This window comes from Diachasmimorpha longicaudata, chromosome 1, assembly GCF_034640455.1.
Source record: "Diachasmimorpha longicaudata isolate KC_UGA_2023 chromosome 1, iyDiaLong2, whole genome shotgun sequence".
Taxonomy (NCBI): domain Eukaryota; kingdom Metazoa; phylum Arthropoda; class Insecta; order Hymenoptera; family Braconidae; genus Diachasmimorpha; species Diachasmimorpha longicaudata.
In genome coordinates, this window is record NC_087225.1 from 108,700 (window position 1) to 127,258 (window position 18,559).

At 37.3% G+C, this 18,559-nt stretch overlaps 1 protein-coding gene across 11 annotated transcripts in view; it reads right to left on the reverse strand.

Annotated features, from left to right (window-relative positions):
- Smr (Smrter) overlaps window positions 1–18,559 on the reverse strand; it is an 89,930-nt gene that overhangs the window by 38,112 nt on the left and 33,259 nt on the right. For 10 of the 11 annotated variants that reach the window (XM_064126119.1, XM_064126084.1, XM_064126147.1 and 7 more), the window contains exon 3: window positions 15,523–15,778. In XM_064126119.1, the coding sequence (XP_063982189.1) occupies window positions 15,523–15,758 (236 nt within the window). In that variant the 5' untranslated portion in view covers window positions 15,759–15,778. Of the gene's footprint in view, window positions 1–11,541; window positions 12,383–15,522; window positions 15,779–18,559 lie in introns of those variants that run through there. The other variant, XM_064126155.1, reaches the window with a different exon arrangement.

Here is an 18,559-nt window from a genome sequence, read left to right on the forward strand (position 1 = left end):
ATTGATCGGAAAGTTATTGATTTGACGTGTAGTAGGTGACACCCATTTCAGCCATAATTGTATTCCTCCAGGATTTTCGCAATTATCTTTTCCTAATGTGACAGTAGAATCAATTCGCATGCACATAAACAATGATAAGGGTCACATACGATTAAATTAAAAATATATCATCTAATTTTCGCATATAATACCACAAGAGCTCCGAAATTATCGGATATTTCCCGATAGGTTCGTTGCAAACAAATGAACGTGTCAAGTTTTCCAGTTTAAAAATCACGAGCGCGAAGCGCGAGTGATTTTTCTGGAAAACTTGACGAGCTTATTTGTTTGCAGGGAACCTTGAGGGAAATATCAGATAATTTCGAAGTTCGAGTGGTATTCGGGGGATTATTTTTTGCATCCAAATCTTGGCCGATAGAATTGCACCATGAGACATAATTTTCAACGAATTGCCATTTAATCTGTCAGATACAATTGAGGGTTACTTCAACATTTGTTTTTTTTTATATATATCAACATGCAAAATTTCCAGTGAAATTTCCAAGAATATCCGCTGAAATACCGTGTTGACTATACAAAATAACGTCGAATGGTGCAATCCTATTGGCCAAGATTTGGATGGGAAAAATAATCGCATGTAATACCACAAGAGCTCCGAAATTATCGGATATTTCCCGATAGGTTCGTTGCAAACAAATGAACGTGTCAAGTTTTCCAGTTTAAAAATCACGAGCGCGAAGCGCGAGTGATTTTTCTGGAAAACTTGACGAGCTTATTTGTTTGCAGGGAACCTTGAGGGAAATATCAGATAATTTCGAAGTTCGAGTGGTATTCGGGGGATTATTTTTTGCATCCAAATCTTGGCCGATAGAATTGCACCATGAGACATAATTTTCAACGAATTGCCATTTAATCTGTCAGATACAATTGAGGGTTACTTCAACATTTGTTTTTTTTTATATATATCAACATGCAAAATTTCCAGTGTAATTTTCAAGAATATCCGCTGAAATACCGTGTTGACTATACAAAATAACGTCGAATGGTGCAATCCTATTGGCCAAGATTTGGATGGGAAAAATAATCCCAAAAATTTTCCATAATCACGAGTACAACCGGAAATTTCTCCCTCCCTTCTTTGGGATCGCTGATTTCCTGCTTATTTTACAAACGAGTGGTCTAATGATATCCTAAGTGACCAGCGCCTCACCCCCGACCTCCTCGAATATATTTCACTAGCAAAAAGGGTTTGGGAAAAGGTGGCTTATCGACAAACCCGTACATCATGTCCCGGCTCCCGCGAGGTCTGAACTTTGATTAACGTGTGAGTCACGCTCAAATGTATCGATCGGCATTTCTCCAACAAATTTGACCCCCAAGGGATCTCCAGAGGGGGAGAACTTTCAAACAAAAAAACGAACATTGCAAAACAATTTCACATTCTCGTGTTGGAATCACCCCCTCTTTCTCTCTCTCTCCCTCTACCACCCTTGTAGCTAGCGCGCCGAGATGTCTCACTGATGCGCAAATATATTCGGTTGACCCGACCCGATAAACTTTGCACCCAGTTCTCGCGCAAACGCCCAACACGTGAGAAGAATGTATGAGGGGTATATATACCCTGGAAATCGTCTCGTGTTGCCAAACGACTTTTTTGGTGAATTTTCCAAAGAGCCTACCCCCTCCCCCTCCCAACCCTTTCTTCTTTTTCTTCCACGAAAAATGCATTTTTCATTCGTTAATAAAATAACGAAAAAATATACCGGTTACCGCTGGCTTGCGATTGGAAAAATATTCAGATTACTCGGCATATAGAGTATCATCCAATTCAAATAGCTAGAATTACGTATCCCCGGGAGATGTCCCCCCTCGGGGGTAAGAGTTCGACGGCAGCAGTTTTCATTTCTCCCTTTTATATCACCGATAGTAGGGGGTGAGGGTCTGCCTATCGTTTTCATCTGCAACAACAATCGAATCTGAAGCCAAACCAACACGCAAACGTAGATTCCAAATTGGGGATAAGGTGAAATTCGTTGTAATCTTAGTGGTTGAGTGGCGCCTCGACTAAGCCCTGCTGTTTTTACGAAAATGCTCCACGAAATTCTCCACAAAAACCTTTCGAAAAAAGAAAAAAAAATTGGCCAACCATACCCCAGAGTTAGACCCGGTAATTGCCAAGTCATGTGGGGGTAAAATGGTGATAGTGGAGAAAGAGAATTGTAAAATGCAGGGAAAGAGCGAGATGAGAAAAGGGGACTTCCCAACGGTTTCGAAATTAGATCTGTACAGTTGGTGCGGTGGCCGGTGATAGCGGTCTCACTCTGTCTGGCGTGGGAAGTTGGAAAAATAAATAAATAAAAATAAATATAAAAAAAAAAGAAAAAGCGGACCCGGAGGAATCGGGAATGACCCAGGCGGTAGTTTAGCGCTCTCGGCCAATCCGACATAAAATGAGAATTGGGGAGTGGGAGATTAAATAGTAACAACAGACCGACTGAGGATGCGCAGTAATTCTTAAATCCAATTGGTTGAGAATTATTTCAACGGTATAATGGCGGTCGTAGTGTGCGCGCGCATATACGCTAGTAAAGTAGCGCCAGTTTCCCAAGGCACGTGGCATAGTGATCAAGTTCTGTGATGCGGGAGATAGAATGTCTGGTGTGTAGTACGACGTACAACTACCAGTGAAGTCACTTGTGTGCCATTGCATTTTACTGAAGGGATTTTTTTAAATGCAGTGTTGCCAGGTTGTCTGGCGACGTTGCACGATAGGGGCCCCCGGGGGGGAGGGCTGGCCGGTTCTTGTAATGACAAAAATGATGTTGCATGGATGATGGATTTGAATAATGAAAAGAAGAGAAGACTTTTCTTTCAGCTGACGAATTGTTTTATTTCATTGAGACGGGAACTAAAATTTACTTGAAAGGTGAAGAATTCGGGAACAAAGACATGAGACTTTTCGGGCGATCATTGTTGACATGGAAATAAAGAATGTACATATGATTTTTGAAATTTTGGATAGCGTTTGTACTCAATTTTCAATGACACGATTCAAAGAAATGGTTATTCGTATGGAAAAATTTAAGGAAATTACTTAGTTTTGGCAAATTTTAACTTTTTCATGATAAACTATCGATCCTTTTGATGCTGAAAAAATATATTGTTTATATGGTTCAATAATTCTTGAAGTTTTATCGTGCGCAAGCATATCAATATTTTGTAAAAATAGTAAACAATAAAAACGCGCGCACAGGGATGAAACGTTGTCGGATATTACGTCGATGAACATTATGAAATTTTGGAACTGTGGCGGGAACTCAGAGGAATTACAAACACGTTGAACTACAGAAAAAAATGGATAAAACCAATTCATGCTCTATTGCTGTCCGAATACCAATTGAAGGAAATATTTACTTAAATTTTCTTGATTTCTAGGAATTCCCATGGAGCAATTGAACTAAATTCGATAATTTTGATTGGATTAACTAAATAATTCTCTTTTTTAATCCATAAATTGCTTGAAATTTCAGTGAAGCTGTAAAGTGATAAAAAATTCTAAGAAATGTAAAGACTTTCCAAGTGGAATATCACCTTTTTCAGTATTTCTCGTGATTTTTCTGCTGACCTCACGTTATTTCCCACGGTTGAGGTGTTTGCGTATTAATTTTTTATGGAAATATTTTTTCATGTGCAATGACCTCTGAATTTTCCCTTTATTTCTTCACCGTTCATGGATGAATGAGTCAATAACGTTTTAACATTATCAACTTTTCAAATGAATAATGTTGTTTTTATGATTTGTTTCAATTGGATTCTCAATGGATTTGCATGACTCTATGCACTGATATATAAAACAGAGTTAATGCGATGTATGGGCTTGAAGTGAAGCCCATTGAGGTCATTATCGACGTCCGGCATTTCAAGAGATTCGAAAATAGAAGTTATCTGTGTTGAAGAAATCTATTTTTCTGGCTCCCCGACCCGAAAGTGCGGTCTTCCCGGCGCGATTTCGCTCCGGGAACAAGGCCTTTTGTGGCCCGCGTTACCCATATGTTTTTTCTGGCTCCCCGACCCGAAAGTGCGGTCTTCCCGAGGACTGTTGCGAGGACTGTACACAAATGTGACAGGTTCTCTGTTAGAATATAGCCTCAGTTTTCTGAGAATTAATTTTATGATTTAGTTTTACTAACATGCATCACGAACCTGAAAATATTTGATATTAATTCAGTAATTATTTGATGGATTAACGTCATTGTTTCGTTCGACTCTACTTGAATTCCAATGAATTTAAGTTCTAAACGAGAACATTTGGTTAAGTACATGATGCACCTCATGAAGTACATGATATTCCCATTGTTTGAAGAATGTAAAATGAAATTGAAATTATGTACGCGCATTAATTTAACCAATATCTGCAAGAGAATTTTCAGTCCCTGAACGACGTATAAGATTGTAACAAAGACATATCATAAAGAAAAATGAGAAAAAAAAATATTAGTAAAATTGCCTGACAATTTTACTAATATTTTTTTAGTATTTCTCGATGTGATTGTGATAAGGAGAATAATTAGCAAAATAAATGAAAAAATCATATATATTTATAAATAGTCATTTTCTGGATTTCACTTTTTCTGCAGCAATTATAGGAAATTTTTTGAATGCAATTCTCACTTTTCGCCCGCCCCGACCAGCAAAACCTCGGCTTCGCCTCGGTTTTGCAAAAGTCGGGCGGGCTCCCATTGATTGTGTTACCACTTATTAAATATTAAGATATTTATGGTCTACCGCACTTTCGGGTGGGGAGCAAGAAAAATAGTATACGACACACGGCCAGGAAGTCGGATTCACTGGCGTACGTGCTATGCGGGCCTCGGCTTCGCCTCGGCCCTCTATCACGCACGCCAGGAAATCCAACTTTCTGGCCTTGTGTCGTAATATACTATCTATTACACAATTTATCCCCAATCAATAGAAATCTCGAGGAGTGGAGGAATTGAGCTGCAAAACCCTCAATGAACTTTCCATTCTTCATTATTTTCCCTTACTTTTTATACACAATTGTTATGAAATTACTGGACAAAGGAGTGGCACGCGGGTGTTTGATTGTATTCGCCTGAGTGAGAGAGTGTGTCCGGTTTCGTTGTTGACAGGAAAAATACAATTTGTGATGGAAGGTAAATGAAGAATAGATGATTTCATTTTCATGTATTATCACGACAACTCATGTACCAATCCCATTCTAGTCTTTATTTTCAATCAATTTTTATGTGGGCATAACCCAGTTGTATTTTTCTCCATCAACGAAAACTAACTTGACACAATCGATTGGAATGACAAGTTAAGCTCGGGAGATTGTTAAACAAAGATATGGTCGATATAACCTGGATATGACTGAACATTTTACAAATATTAAATATATAATTGAGTGTGTTACATTCGTTTGATCTGACGGGATCTTCATGGTATTTGTACCACCGGAAGAATATTAACGAAACAATGATATATTATTATTATTCTCTCTTTCCGACTGTAGTGTTCATCAAAATCAGGTAGGAAATCGAAAATCAAATCAAAGACGGAGAAAAATAAAAGATCAGACAAACAAACGAATTAGTTGCAGGATTTCTCAAAGTCAATTTAGATTAAATTGATTCATTCGGAATTCTGTTCAGTCCAGAAAAGTGGAATTGACTTCTTGAAAAAAAACTTGATTTCCAGAAAAATTTGCCAGATGACATCAAATCCCATTGCAGTTATACAGAACATATATATTTTGTTATTCAACGTTGATCACAAATCAATAGACTGGACGAAATACGTCATCATGTGTGATAGGAGAGATTACTGAAGACAAAAAAAATTTAAAAAAGTAGGCCAAAAAAAAATCTCCAAATATCTTCTTTGAAATACCCATGATTATCCAAGATAGGGATCTCAATTTGAATAAATGGGAAATATGTTCAACACTTTGATTTGAAATTGAATTCGAGCTCAGAACATTGGAAAATTGAAGCGACACGTGACTGACATTTTAAATAATACATTTTTCGTGTCACAAAATTTTGTCACACGTCGAAAGGAAAAAATTGCTTTCTCGAAAAATTGTAGGTTGCACGTGAGAATATGTGATTTCATCGCGTTCCAGGTTGTTGGTTATTTACACTGCCCTTACATCTCCCACAAATTTTCCACAAAATCCTGACATATCAATCACGAAATTTCTTCCCATTTCAATGAGACTGAAGTACTATAAATTTTTCCAGAAATGTATCGGAAAAAATGGAAAAACTATCTGGACTATCCGTTTCTTCACTAAAATTGTCTTGTAAATTAGATCGAGAATAATACTGGTTCTCTTCCTACCTAATCCAAAAATCCTATCCTATCCTGTCCTATTTCTTGTGTTATCCCAAGATGTGAAATGCTATATCAATTTCCTATCTCACATGTGAAAAATCCACTTCCAAAAGCCACACTTTCCAAAATAAACCGATTCGAAAAATATTTAATCGTTTAATAGAGTATCTCCACAACTGCACTTCGCACATGGTACAACAGAGAATAACCCAGAAATTATTCCCTACAATAACGAGCCATAATCTTCCGACATTCACTGAGACCCTCAAAAAAATTCCAGATTTTCATGCTGATTTTGGCCTCGTGAAAATTCTCCACCCTTGCCGCTATACCAAACACCTGCCTTGACACGTTCATTGAAAAAAAAATCACTGAAAGGTGGAGAGAAAAAAAATGAGGGAATGCGATATAGGCGGCGTGGACGCTCTCGCACCTGTCATCGGAGACGTAATCGATAATCGAAGCTCGTCTTCAAACGTCCCAGGGTTGCCGAGGGAGGGGGTAAAAGTATGTAGGAGCGTTATCTGGGAAATTCCACGGGTGAGAGAAAGGTCGACGTACCCGATCACGAAAGCAACGGATGATGGATTAGTCGTGGCGTTGCTATCCAATTTCGCGTTATTGCTCCGTTACGATTGCCTTCCTCCCTCCCGCCCTTCATCACCACTACGTCTATCTTTTCATTCTTATGCTCCAATTATCCCACAGTACTTCATGAAAGTGAAAAAAAACCAGACAATGAAGAAATTAAAAAGAGCGAGCGAATAAAGAAGGAATTTGAAATATGTGGGAAATTGCATACGGTTTTATTACTCTGGTTAATAAATTAGCAATATGCTGCCGGATATTTATTTTGCACATCATTACCTTTTGCCGTATGTAATTAATTAATTATTCCACTGTATTAATTAATTAACCGACTTCAATCATCGTCATTAATCTTATTATCCTTTTGCTCTGTACTACCTAATGTACTCAGAGGGAAAAGTTCAGTAGAAATTACCTGATCGTTTGGTGATCTTCGTGGTATTTTTATGGCTTTTTGAAAACTACTGTATTGTTCAGTAAAATTTATTGAGCGGTTAGTAAAACACGGAGAGAAATTTTTTTTTTAATTACATACATGATCCATAATCTGCCAGACGAAAAAGTAATAAATAAAAATAACGGAACAGTTACGCATATTTTCACTAAGCGTTTCCTACTTTTTCTGAAACGTTTTGGGCCTTTTCCTAAAAATTTATTGAAGAAGTGCGTGACTGTCCAGTATTTTTGATTGACTATTGTCTCGACAGGGAGATTACGGATCAGGCACGTTATTTTTCAAGAATTTTTCTCTCCATGACATTAGCAAGCTGGTCGGAAATAGTTACCCATAATTTTTGCTGACACCTGTGGTAGTTTTTTCGCAAAAGTCCAGGCACAACATAATTATCAAACGTTTGAGTAATTTCTACACTGAAAAAAAAAATTACTCTGTCAAAAAGCTTCGCATTCGTCTGTATACAATTTTCTCCTCGTGAAATTGTTATTTCTCTCGAAAAACTATTCTTTAGGGAAAAATTGATCCTTTGGAGCCGAAAATTACATAATTGTACATGAGTATGTAAACATATTATTTCGAGTAAATATCCATGATTGAAATATCATGATCAATAATAAGGCGTTATCTGGAAATCAAAAGATTTCTCCCGAAGCTCAAATTTGACCTGTTTTTTCACTTCAAAACAGTTCAGGCAACGAATTGTTTGTTTATATCAAACTAGATGGTGTCTGAACGTATATTATATTACTATAGAAAATTATCTTGATGTTTTTGAACGGAATAAATATACTTTTAACAAAAATATTGTTTATTCTTAGGACATGTGGTTTTTACTATTCCATCTCTACCCTGAATCTCTACCAATCCACTGAAAAATGTCAAACGAGACGTTTTATACATATACATATAGCTAGACTCGTTACATTTGAACAAATGATCTGAAACTTCTTCGGGAAAAATTCATTAAAATATCTGATTTCTCGGCAATCGCCATAAAAAACAAATTAAGTAATATAACTATCATAATCATATCTTAACTTCGACTTAGTGACATTGAAAGAAGTAATTCAAGCTATAATTTTATTTTAAAAATACTAACACGTCAATTTGAACGATAAATCGGTGGTTGGATTGAGGAAGATTCATCACCGGTCATGTGACCTCATTTCATTGACGGTTACATGACGAGGCATTTATAGCGTTTGCAACAATTCGTCTCTCCCTCCTCTATGGACATTATTATTTCAAAAAAAATAGGACAATTATTTTGCATCTATAGATGATTTTGCCCCGTCCGTCGACAAGTCCCACGACAAATATCAATACCTCCTTTTTTCAATTTTACTCCAATCGCCAAAATTGAGCTGTTACCTCCTCAAAAAATTTTCGTTTAGCCCCCGAGTGATGGAAGCTATTTTTCTTTCAAACTCTGACCATCAGTTAGAATGAAAAAATTTCCCCGTGACATAACCATAATTGTCTGGTCATAAGATGTAAATTAAAAAATGAGCGCAATTTTACATCTCTAAGGACAATTCAGTGAGCAATGTCGGGGTTTAACTTATCGTTGACTGTAGCCCGACGCCACAATACCGGCTGCGTGTCGTTGATGACGTAACGGTCGCTGACCCCCACTTGGCTTGCGAAAGCACTGGTGTCCGCTTCCTCCCTCCACGGCCCCCTCAGCCTCACCATCAGTCGCACCTCACCGACCCTTGACTCATATAAATGTGGACACGAGAAAGTGGAAGATGAGGCGACCAGAGACAAATGAAAAAATTATTGCTCCGAGGAGAATGAAAAAGTGAGAAAAAAAATATTTATGCTCTCGATCAAGTCAGATGTACTCCATTGATGTGTCGTCTGCACATGTGATAATATAATTCAGTGTGAAAAAATGATGAGACATCGTGAGGAGAAACAATGACGGCAATTGCTGGGTGGTTGGAATGATAGAGTGAGAGGAATCGACGATATTGTTGGATTGCACTTTTACATGTGCACGTGTGAATAAGAGAGAGGGAGAGAGAGAAAGAGAGAATCGTTGAGCCGTGGACTTGGAGGCCGTGGCTAGGACAAAAGCTGTTGCACGACGATGAGAAGGGCCAATTGTGAATCACATTTGAGAAGTACACACTTCTACACTACTTTTTGTTTACATGTGTGCGCGCATGCGCAGCCCGGGAGAATAACTACATAGGTTTAACTCCGACGGCGACTAACTAAAATACCGGTTGAGAACGGTCTTTTGCTCTAAATTGGTAGCTGAAGTATGAGGATAGGTTAGGGGCAGATGTGACTCATCGTTTTATAGAATTGAAAGGAGAATAATTTCAATCATTAATGGGGAGAAAATATTCTAACTGTCCGACTTTTTTTAGATAAAAAATCGTCAATGGTAGAGGCATAATTACCGGAATATTTTGATATTTTATTGGTACTTTATCGTCAATTCCCTCGGTTTTGTTGAGTGGAAGAGATTGGAATTTACGTCTCTTCATATCGCGGAATTTATTTTTCAACTTTTTGATCTGTTGTTATATGCTAAAAGGTTGACGAAGAGGTGCTTTATTTGTTTTTGTATTTGCCGTTCGCAAATTGAAGGAGCTAAAATATTTAGCAAATTCGTACATTTATGACTTTTTAACCAATGTTATTGTATAATTTTTCAACTTTTTTGTTAAACTGAATTCAATATTGATGATGTATTTCACTTTTAATCTAAAACCTGATTTTCCCCGAAATAATTCAACGGTTGCTCACTATCCAAGGAAAGGCGAGTGATGTGTAGACATGTGGTAAAGAAAATTAAATCCCATCATTATGCCCGGAAAACTATTAAATTTTCCAAGAAATTATAAAACTCGAAAAAAATAACTCATGGAAAACGTAACTCACAGAAAAAATAGCCCATCGAAAGAAGAGTCTGTGGGCCCTTCACATTCTCCCCATCATGGTGGGGGAAGAAAAAACTGGAAAAAAAACCCCACACATCCAAAACCCATTAAAAACCATCCAACTCGGGAAATTTACATTGGTAATTTTTTCCCGAATTCGCTAACTGTTCTATAAATTATTTTTTCCATTAAATATCATTTCATTGTCCATTTTTTTTCTGGACAATTTTTTGTGGGTCGATTTTTTAATGAGCTATTCCTTCAGGGAATATTCACTTCCGCCACGTTTTCATCGCACAATCTAATCAACGAATTCGATAATTGAACATACTTTAATCGAGCGAAAAATCTATACTAAACTGAAGAGGATGTTTGGATATTCCAGAGTTGAAAAGACGTCCGTGTGTGTCATCGAAAGTTCTGGAATTTGAATTTCTCTGGAATTCCCCAGTTTCCATCTATAAAACTCCTTCATTAACTCAATCAAACAGTGATCGAGTCGATAAAACATTTCTATCCGAAAACCATCAATACTTATAGTCGAAAAATATCCTCAAAATTCATTTTGACAGAGAAGCTAATTTTCCTGTAACCAATAATGAATGATTCAATTCACTGATCAACCTGAATATTTCGTCATGACCGGAGAATCCCTCACATGATCCCTACCTCATCTCCCCCCTAAATCCCTTATTTGCGAGTATATTTAATTAGAAAGAAACTCTGGGCAGTTAATCGATGCATGACACACCGAACACGTTGGAGATCTCTCATTGTTATATCGGTCAATAATCCGTGGAAATAATTGAGTCACGCTTCATTAGTATGTAGACACGATACTTTCCCCCTACTAACGGAATATCATTTAATTTCAGCGTAATGATCGCTATTGAGCATTGAATTCGCACCAGAGTGCTCACGTCCAGTCGTGTGTTGATTCACCAAAGAGGAATTAAAAAATGAAATTGTCAACGAGACCGAGTGAAAATGATAAAACGAAAGCGACGAAAAAGTATGAAAAAGTGTTGGAGCTCGCAATATTTTCATACAGGTTCTCCAAATTAATTGGATTGAGGAGTTGTGGAGCAACTCGATAAAGCCATTATTCCACTTCCATCGAAAAATTTCGGGAGTCCAACGTGCAAAAATATAAACAACATAGTTTTTATCGACAATGGAATTGATTTCCGAGTTTAACGAATGCTCCAATAGTTGAAAAAATTAATTTAACGATTAACTTACTACATAATTTGACTGCAGGTGTTGAAACCACAATGCGATGACTACAGGCACATTTCCAGGCAATAATTCCATGCCAATTGAAATGTTGAAGGAAATCCAATCAGCAACATATAAAACAGCACTTTCCGATGCACCGGTTGGACAATGTAATTGATTCCATTGGAGGGCGATTAAAAAATTTTTTTTTACCCCACGAGCACGAGTGAACGAGTTAAAAAAAAAACGGAGCCAACGCACACTCATGAATTTGGCCACGCGATAGGCTAGAAAAACCTGCGCACTGGGATTTGAGGTTAGAATCGACAGGTAGCACTAGTCGTGCTCTCGCGACCGTTATTACGCATGCGCGAATGTGAGGAAAAATAGAGAGAGAGAATAAAAAAAAGTGGAAAAAGAAAGAAATGTTGATCTGTGAGACTTGTTGAGAAACACGATTTGAAAGACACGCTGATTGCCCACGACCCTCAGGGCTTTCCAAGCACGAATTTACTAGTTTCTTTTATTTATTCTTATGTATTATTTCCTTTGTGACTCAAGTCCCGGAGAATTTTATTTGGACAGAGAAGAAGAAGATTGTGACTCGACGTGAATTCAACATAAACAGTGATTCGTTGTGAATAAGCGGACTTTTGAATAGTCGTGGATAAACACTGAGATGATACAAAAATTCTCACTGAGGTGCAAACAGTTTGGTGCTAACATTCCTGGTAATAATCAATAATCAACAAATAACAGTTTCTCGGTATATCGTGCCCTTGGGAGAGTCTGGTGAACATGGATACTTGACCTGTCCATTTAAATTCATTTTAATCACTGTGGGAGAGGTGCGAAGAGGGAATTAGTCTGCGTTATCGACGATGGATAAGGCCATTTGATTTTAATGAAATCAGCAATGTGAATTATTAGGAAATGAAGATGGGTATTGGGGAAATTCTAGGGCACTTCCACGAGTATGAGGAGTGCATGTGATAAGGGAAAAATACCAGATTGTTCAAAGAATATTTACTTGCCTCCCATAAATTGTTTTTTTTTTTAACTGTTGAAAAGATATTATTTGCATACGGGAAACAAGATGGAAAATGTTGTACTTCATGTTTCATTGAGGCACAACGTGGTAATGCTGTTGGGGGATCGATAGTAGTAATGATGATGAGAAGAAAAAAAAAGTCCACGTGACCCCAGGGAAAAAGGTGATTGCCACGATGACCCCTCGCAATGCTTTGCCCCATGAATTCAGGTAGGCCAAGATCCAGACTGTCGGGGTATCAGACAAGAGAGGGAGAGAAGGAGATAAAATGGGGTAGAGGGAGATTGAAAATAATGATAGATGAGGGGAAAAAAGAAACCTGAAAATGAGGCATCTCATGTTTCGCTTCGTGCCCAGAAATTCACCCACACAAATACTGTACAACTATTGGTGAACACATACACAGAGTACGTGAGCGAGGGACCGCGAATATTTCGCAACCGGTGGCCGTTACAAACTTGGTCTGTTTTTCCCCACCTCTTGAAATACGAAATCAGTGGAAGTGGAATGAATACACATATGCCCATGGCCGTGACCACCATGGTACAATTCCCAATGGTACACGGTCATCGACATTGTCATTATTTTTACGAGAATCGATGGAGAGCTTGAGAATTTTCAAGTTCATTAAAAATGCATAAAGTCCCTGATTGAATTCCTCCTATTTTTTGCTCGGAGAGTCAGATATTCTGGGGGAAATTATGGTTTATGTTTCGAGCTAACGACCTCTCACGATTGAAAACCTGAAAATAATTTCATTACATTTCTAATATTCTCGCATATGCTGATGTTAATGGAGTCTCAACTCTTTGAAATTGAAGAAAAGCCTTTGTTCTCTGGGAGGAAATCATAAATTCTAATTTAATCTCAAGATTCGCGAGATACTCATGAGAACCTTAACATTCAGGCATTAAGAATAAACCGTTCATTCTAATGGGCAATAAAAGAGTTTACGTAAGTGAACGAGTGTTCGAAAAATGTCAATTACGTGTCTATCTGTGTACGACAATATTTTAGTGAGTATTTTGTTTAAAACTCCAAAGCCGTGAGTGCATTTCTGTGAGAGACGAGAATAACGGGGGACTCAGACGAGTACAATTAGGAAGATTGATGTTTCAGGGATATTTTTTCACCCACATTCTGTGGTAAATTTGCAGGGGTGAAGGAAGAGTTTTAGAAAAAAAAACGAGAAAGCAACGTCACATATTTCTCCGAGAAATGTTTTACGGTTCAAAGAATTTATTTTTATTGAAAGTTCGCAATCTTCAAGCATAGGAATTCTTCCCTTATTTCTGCTTCCGAATAAAAGCTTTTTTGTATATTATTTTTATTAATTAATTATCAGTTTGGTAGCTGTGAGAACATTGAATATGATATCGGAAGGGGCGTTGAGATTGGCATTTCCAAGTTTAATTAGTAAAACTATTGGATATTGTCGAAATATCTAGAGCTAAAGGCAGCTTGAATGGAAATCATCAGTTATTCTGTCTGACAATGAACAACTTAAATATTCATTTGAATATATCTGCCAGATTTACTATGGAAGTTTTGTAGAGGGACAAGAACATTAGATGAGCCACATGAGCACAGGAAAATTAACGTTTTGGCAACAGTCGGTATTGGTATTTAATCATAAATTCGCGAAGAGGATCCCAATTCCGAAGAATTGCACAGAAAAAAATGTCACGGGAGCGCAAATTGTCAGCTGAAATTATAATCTTCGAAGTCGGCCGTTCATTGATTATTGTGTTAAACCAACTTCGCAAGGTCAATAAGCAAAAATCAACGATGTCCTTTCAAATTTAAGATAAAAAAACTCTTACAAATATTCTGAATACATGGGATCGAAGGGTGCCTTAAATGGAGACTCTCGTGTACGAGGAAATAAATATTTAACAAACTTTACGGAATCCAGAGTTCGCTGATGGATTACGGAATCGATCCGGAGTATTACAGTGACGATATCGTAATTTTTCAGTTCACTCAGGAAAACAAAATAAAACACGTCGGAAAAGTTCGATGGCCTTATCTACGTAATTTTCATTGATTATTTTTCCCACCCAAATTTCAGCCAATAGAATTGCACCATTTGTTGATATTTTGTATAGCCTACCTCGAATATCAGCGATAATTTTTTGAATATTTTGGTAAACAAACGACACTTAACCAAATAAACCTCTTTTCATGTCATGGCACAATTCTCTTGGCCGAAATTTGGATAGGAAAAATAATCCCCTGAATACCACTCGAGCTTCAAAATTATAGAATATTTCCCTCTAGGTTCCCTGTATACAAATGAAGTCGTCAAGTTTTTCAGGAAAAATCACTCGTGCTTCGCACTCGTGATTTTTTAGCCTGAAAAACTTGACTCCTTCATTTGTTTGCAACGAATCTATCGGGAAATATTCGATAATTTTGAACCACTTGTGGTATTATATGTGAATATTTCTGTCTCTGATATCAAGCAAAAATGACGTTATCCTTCGTATATCATCAATGATGATAAACAAATCCAATATCTTTTAATGTTTAATGTATCTTTTAATGTCCTTAAGGTGTACTTTTCACACACATTCCATTGTGAATTTAGAGTGAAATCATAAGTCCACAAAAATCACAGAAAAAAATCTTTCATGAGAATTACCCTGGGTTTCCTCGAGGTTCACGTAAATCGGACTCAACATCACTCCGAAAAAAAATCCTTCACATCACCGTCACTTGATGATGATGACGCAATGGCGTATGTTCTCGCAGGAAATTCTAATGAGGCAACGGGAAACCCAGAGGGTAATTACGTCGCGGAAGTGAAATTTAAGACATGACGAAGTGCTTATCGAATTCAGCCTTGAATCTGATGATTTCGTTCATTGTCCCCGTGGATTTGATGTCCGAAAGCCGCGAAAGGGATTTGAATTCCCTATTCCAAGATAAAAATAAATGATGAATTGACTTACCGGTGCAGCTGTCCGGGTGTGGATCTCGCTGGTAAATGCTGATTGTGCGAGGGCGGTGGCGGTTGACCCTGATGTGTTTGGGCCTGCACGCGAGCGGGGGTGGATGCACCGCCAACTAGGGAGTGTCCATGCCCCCCGTGGGGGTGGGGGTGGTGATGATGGTGAAGATCTCCCCCCACCGGACCCCCCACCCCCAGTCCACTCACTACCTGGACTTGCTTGCCCACTGTCTCCATCACCCTTGGAGCATTATGTACTGAAAAATACCCAACCGAAATATAAAAATTATGTAAAAAGTGCTCAGTCATTCATGACATCAAATCATGCGAGAGAAACATATTAAATTAGTTGTCTACTCTAACTGATTTTTTTCAGGGTCGTTTCGGGTGTTTTTACTCTGTCACGATTGGCTCCGAGTAATTATTATTTTGTTAAATCATTGTTCCAAAATATCTTTCCTCGAGTGCAATTTCCACTTCTTTTTCTACTGTAAAAATCCAGTTCAAACCAGAGACCCTTTACGTCCAAGTGAAAATAATTTGTTATTGTAACAAAGCAATTTTCATCATCTCAAATATTTTCAATATTTTTCAACCCAAGATTCAATTAATAACGCCCCTAATGAGTCTTGATTCAGACTAAATTATTCAGAGCTCAATTGCGAGGATTATTTTTCATATTACAACTGCTAATAAACAGCATCTAGACCAGATTGTTCCGACATTATTTTTCTTTTTTTAAGTGGCTGAACATCACGTGAAACACTCTTACACTGGCGTGCAGTCACTAACTCTTAGATCTAAAGGATGATTGGCCAATGTAGGTTAATGATACGAGTGTTAGATGTTGCACACTGGGGATCCATCGAGGGTGACTGTTATTATTATTTTATACAAGTGTAACGAATGACTGAGGGTATCCTGTATTGCTCAAAACACTCTGACCCGTGAGATCAGATTTACAGGTGAAAATAACCGATTGCCCTCCGGCTTTCCTTCGTCTCAACCACCTGATGATCGAAATGAATCAGTATGAATATATGAAAATGGGTGGAATAACATTGTTGTATGTAATATGAGTAATAGTAGCAGGAAAATTCTTATCAGCTGAAGGACGTGGAAGATTATTCTGTCGTGACTTACTTTGTGGAGTGATAAGCAGCCATGTGATTATGAATGTGCATCGACTTTTAACAAATCCTAATATCTCTGGCGTGTTTATTTATACATATTGCATACGACTTGCCTATTTTTACGCATCGTTTTTCAATGGCAGTGGTGCTGCAATTGTTGCAATATTTGCTATGAGAGCCAACTGCAGAGTAATAACAAATACTCGTGTTTTTTTTTTAATAATCTAAAGAAAAACACGACAGGTAAAATTAAATGTATGGAATTTTCGAAAAGTCGTACAAATGAATGAAATCTTTTGCAGTGTGAAACCATTATTAAAGGACTGTCGATGAAAAATGGGAAGAAATTCTCGTTTTTGAATTGATTTTCCAATTTTAGAATTCATCGACTGATGTTTGGCTCTTTCACTACACAAAGAGAAATTTTAAACAAAAATGACGTATATTTTCCGTAATTTCGGAGAGAAATTTCAGAGGACTGTTACAGATTTTTTTTGGCTATTTCATCATTTTTATCTAAATGTTCGGTGAAAAATTGCAATATCGTCACGTAAAGTTTGTTAGTCACTATTGTGATCGATAAGTGAACTTAAGGTCCGTAATTTTTACTGAATATTTCTCTCTGTGTACCTGTACCGTTAGAATGAAAAAACAATATCAAAAATTACACTTCGTTGTTCTCAATTGAGAATTGACAGAAAGACATCTTCTTGAGTAATTGTACACATCATTTTTCAATGGGACTTACACTACAATGATTGCAATATGTTTCCCAGGTGGCAGCCGACGAGGCGATCGCCAAATGCACAAAAATATACATTACAGGGAATGGCAATACATCGTTGCATAAAACAGAATCGATATATAACGTGTTTCCCTGCGGAGAGAATTATTTCGTAAAAATTACGAGACTTATATTCACTTACCGATTACAAAAGTAACTGAGAGAATTTACGTGACGATATTGTATTTTTTCACGGAAAATGTTGAAAAAAATTACAAAAGGCTGCCTAATATTTATTGAATATTTCTCTTTGTGTGGAAATTGGGAAATATTCACACGCATGACCGGTACTACCTGTGAAAATTGTTTTTCTGCATCTAATGGGTACTTTTTGACCTCAATTCCTCGATCGGCAAATATCAAACAAATATTTTCGTCAAACGATTTTATGAGGTACATTTTTTTGATTCTTCGCTTTCCTAGAATTCATATTTTCAGGTAAGCAAAGTGCCCGGCGAGTGGAATTGGCAATTTATTCCACTTCTAAGCGCTCAGGTTAATTTAAATAGTGAAATGTCATGGATATTTTCATATTTTACGAAATTCAATATTATTTCCAACTTTCTGGAAAGTAACGGTCAAGTTGATGATGAGAATGCTCTTTCAATTCGTCTCTATCGTTTCCTGTCTCGTTGAGTGTAGTTAATCTCGATATTCTCGTTCGACCGGTTGTCGGCAAAAAGCGAATATTCTTGTATACGATTTTCAACATTTGAGCTATGGAATAATTTAGCAGTCCTTTGTAAAATAGAAAATCGAGGGAGTTAATGTTCACCAACAGAGGTCTGATGAATGAATAAAGAATGAAGGTAGAGTGCAGTACATCGAGTGGAAGGAAAATAATTGTAATAATCGATTTGTGTCGTGCGAGTACTATGCACTAAATAACGGGAATCAATTTACGGTGAAATTTATTTTATGCCAAAAGGGTCTCTCTCTCATTCGGGGCTATCTAAAGACACCAGGAGAACACGATCGTAATGAATAATTTATCGTTACCCTAGACCATTGCAAGGTGTACATAAAACTCTATGGTCTGTCTGTAAACTTTGAGTTACCGCATGAAGTAGAGACAAAAAAAATTCAATAAAAGTGAAAATTATTACTGTAGTTTTGTCATG